Raw genomic sequence first — 3,227 nt, 5'->3', positions numbered from 1 at the left:
ACCCATATTTGAAAGCGGGGGGGGGGGGGGAGGGGCAACTCAACATTATCACCATGGGGAATGGCAACTCTATATTACCAGTCATGGGGGAGGGGCAACTCCATATTAATGCCAATGGGTTTGGAATGAGATGCCCATCAAGCTCCTGTAGGGGTGAGGGGTCCACAGACTTTTGCCCATAAATGCAATATATTGGCACACAAAGTGCAGCAAGACTGTGAAAAGACATTTCTGTCATCCAAAACAGTTAATCCACACTCCAAATGGGGCCCCGTCCCAAAATTAAATTTTCACCATTCATGAGACCCCACCCTAAAATCCTTTCTTTGTTCTTTAGACCACATCCCATTTCGGAGGCCCCACCCCAAAATAATTTGTCAGGTCAAATTAGAATGTGACCATTCATGAGACCCCGCCCTAAAAGTTTTTTGGGGGTTACCATAGCTAATAAGCAGATATCGGCTGTCACCTTATAGCCTGTGCCATTACTGCCAGAGCTCTGAAGGGGGAGGAGCTTAGTGTGATCAATACAGCAGCTTGTCTGTCCCACCTAAGATTAAAGTGGACCTGTCATCAGATAGGCACTCCCATGTTCGGTGGAGCGTTTATTACCTATAGACACGTCTGCTGCGGCCTCTCCCCTTATGACTTGCTACAAGCAGGAAGGGGCGGGTCAGTGACCAAGTTCCTTATAGTCAGCCACATGCGTCGAGTCAAAATAAACAAAAAATTATCTCCGTTACTGAACACTTTAAAGCTGACATAGACTATGGCGCAGCACTCTCCGGGGATACTCATCTCATGCATCCCAGGAGGCTTTGGGTCTACCAACTGAAAGTGTACATGCACTGCAGTGCGTCATCAGGGGGCGGAGTTTCCTTTTTGCAGCCGCCTCCTGATGACGTGCCGAAGAGATAACACCCCTTCTTGATGACATCAGAGAGAAGGATGGCAATGCGGGGCCAGGTGTGCAAAAGTGGAGTGACAGATCCCTACCGGACACTTCTGGATTTGCGGAGTGTGTTATTTTATTTACTGCTATAACCCAAAAAAGCAGCTAAAAGGAAACTGGCAAAAAAATTCATAGGGGTTAATTCCCCCTTTAAAAGACACAGCCCCGCCCTCTCTTGGGGGCTCAGTGACCAGCTCCTCTATTATATACGGTACACGGGCTCCTCCTCATAGCGCAATGACCTCCTTTTACACACAGTACGGTACACAAGCCACCTTCAATGCCGCTATACTCCAGCACATACGGTACACAGAGCCGAGCTACATTGTATAAGTGCACGGCGATCACGTGACCAGTCCGCATGGCCGTGATGTCATCTCCCGGACCTCTTGTCGCACAACGCTGACGTCATCCTGGGCCCCGTGCACCCCGGTGTGGAGGAGCTGAACCATGGGGAAGAAAGGGAAGAAGGAGAAGAAGGTGAAGGGGGCGGAAAAGACGGCCGCCAAGATGGAGAAGAAAGTCTCCAAGAGGTCCAAGAAGGAGGAGGTGAGCCTAGAGGGTGGACAGAGCGCTGGCCTTGGGCGGCTCATCTTTGGGGGGGCTCCTCTGAGACCGCTTATTGGTGTGTAATTAAAGGGGGTCCCCACCCAGAGACCAGGCTGTTCCCTTCATGCAGGTTATCATGTTATCACTTACCTCCCCAATCATAGAGCCCCTCTCTGATTTTATTGCTGTTGGTGACTTTATTCGGGAGATTAGTTCTCACTTCCTGACAGGAAGTGATGGGAAATCTCTCTGCCCCTTCCTGTCCCAGTGACAGCCGCACCGTCTGTTTCTTATACAGGTGTCACCAGGACAGGAAGTGACGAAAGCCTCCCCACTGTGGATCCAATAATTCAAAATAGGAAAGCAATGTTATAATTAGAGCTGCAGCTAACGATTATTTTCAAAATCGATTAGTTAGCCGATTTGGAGGTGTGGCGCGCAGCGTGTGTGGAGCCGTGAACAGGGCCAACTGATCGGAAGCCGATTAATCGATTATTGAAAAAGTTGACAACTTTTTCAATAATCGATTATAATCGATTATGTCGATTAGTTGTTGCAGCCCTAGTTATAATTATTTTCCTTTCCTATTGAAAGCTAAAAAGCAGTTTTTTTTTTTCTTTATTGCTGTCACAAGGAGGCTGAAGAGTCCCCTATGTGACGCCATAGTACAGGTGACAGTTGATACTTGATACTGAATGAACTACATGAGGACGTCACATGACCGGCAGCCCCATGACATAGACATTGCAGTATACAGGATTGTGAGGTATAAAAATGTGACTCTGTATTTTGCATCATTGAATGTCTCTTTGCCCCCCCCCCCCCCCCCAGGAGGATCTGGAGGCTCTGATTGCCGAGTTCCAGTCTCTGGATGCCAAGAAGACTCAGGTGTTGGAAACGGCATGTGCTCCGCCCAGCCCCAGGTAAGAACACACACGGCTCCTCCCCCTTCAGGGTAGATCTCTGATGTAGTAGAGCAGGGGATGCTGAGACTTGTAGTTCCTCCATGGTATAAGGACCGGGTGAGGGTGCTGTACATAGCTTCCTGAAAACATTACTGGTACTCGGTACTCCCCAGGAGCCCTGATGCAAGCAGTGGGCGGGCTCCTGGGAAAAGTTATGCAGATATCAAAATGCCTTGATGGGTGGTTCAGTCTGGAGGAGTGGGCGGTCCCCAATTTGTATTTGCATGAAGACCACCCACGTGTGATGCTGAGCCTCCATTATTGGAAGACATTAAATCCAATGAATGAAAGGGGTGGGGATAGGGACAGTCAGGCTCGGTAGGAAAGAGCTATATAGTGCTGGATGTCCTCCAGCCAGGAAATGGGGCGGAGCTCTATCTGACTTGCTGCAGCTTCTAATGCACATTGTGAGAAGCTCCCAGTGTGCAGTGACATCAGAGGAAGAGGGGAGGAGCCGGTACAAGTGTGAAAGACTGAAGGGGAGGACGGAGGTCAGACAGAAGACGGAAGGGGTGGACGGAGGTCAGACAGAAGACGGAAGGGGTGGACGGAGGTCAGACAGAAGACGGAAGGGGTGGACGGAGGTCAGACAGAAGACTGAAGGGGTGGACGGAGGTCAGACAGAAGACTGAAGGGGTGGACGGAGGTCAGACAGAAGACTGAAGGGGTGGACGGAGGTCAGACAGAAGACTGAAGGGGTGGACGGAGGTCAGACAGAAGACTGAAGGGGTGGACGGAGGTCAGACAGAAGACTGAAGGGG

At 50.1% G+C, this 3,227-nt stretch overlaps 1 protein-coding gene across 1 annotated transcript in view; it reads left to right on the top strand.

Annotated features, from left to right (window-relative positions):
• Window positions 1–1,315: 1,315 nt before the first annotated feature.
• Window positions 1,316–3,227, top strand: part of KLHDC4 (kelch domain containing 4) — a 2,888-nt gene continuing 976 nt past the window's right edge. Inside the window, exons 1-2 of the mRNA XM_018560554.1 lie at window positions 1,316–1,501; window positions 2,333–2,424. Coding sequence (XP_018416056.1) covers window positions 1,403–1,501; window positions 2,333–2,424 — 191 coding nt within the window. The 5' untranslated portion in view covers window positions 1,316–1,402. The remainder of the gene's footprint in view (window positions 1,502–2,332; window positions 2,425–3,227) is intronic.

The sequence above is a fragment of the Nanorana parkeri genome, unplaced genomic scaffold (assembly GCF_000935625.1).
Source record: "Nanorana parkeri isolate BGI_ZX_2015 unplaced genomic scaffold, ASM93562v1 scaffold465, whole genome shotgun sequence".
Lineage (NCBI taxonomy): Eukaryota > Metazoa > Chordata > Amphibia > Anura > Dicroglossidae > Nanorana > Nanorana parkeri.
This window is presented reverse-complemented; position numbering and strand designations above follow the sequence as displayed.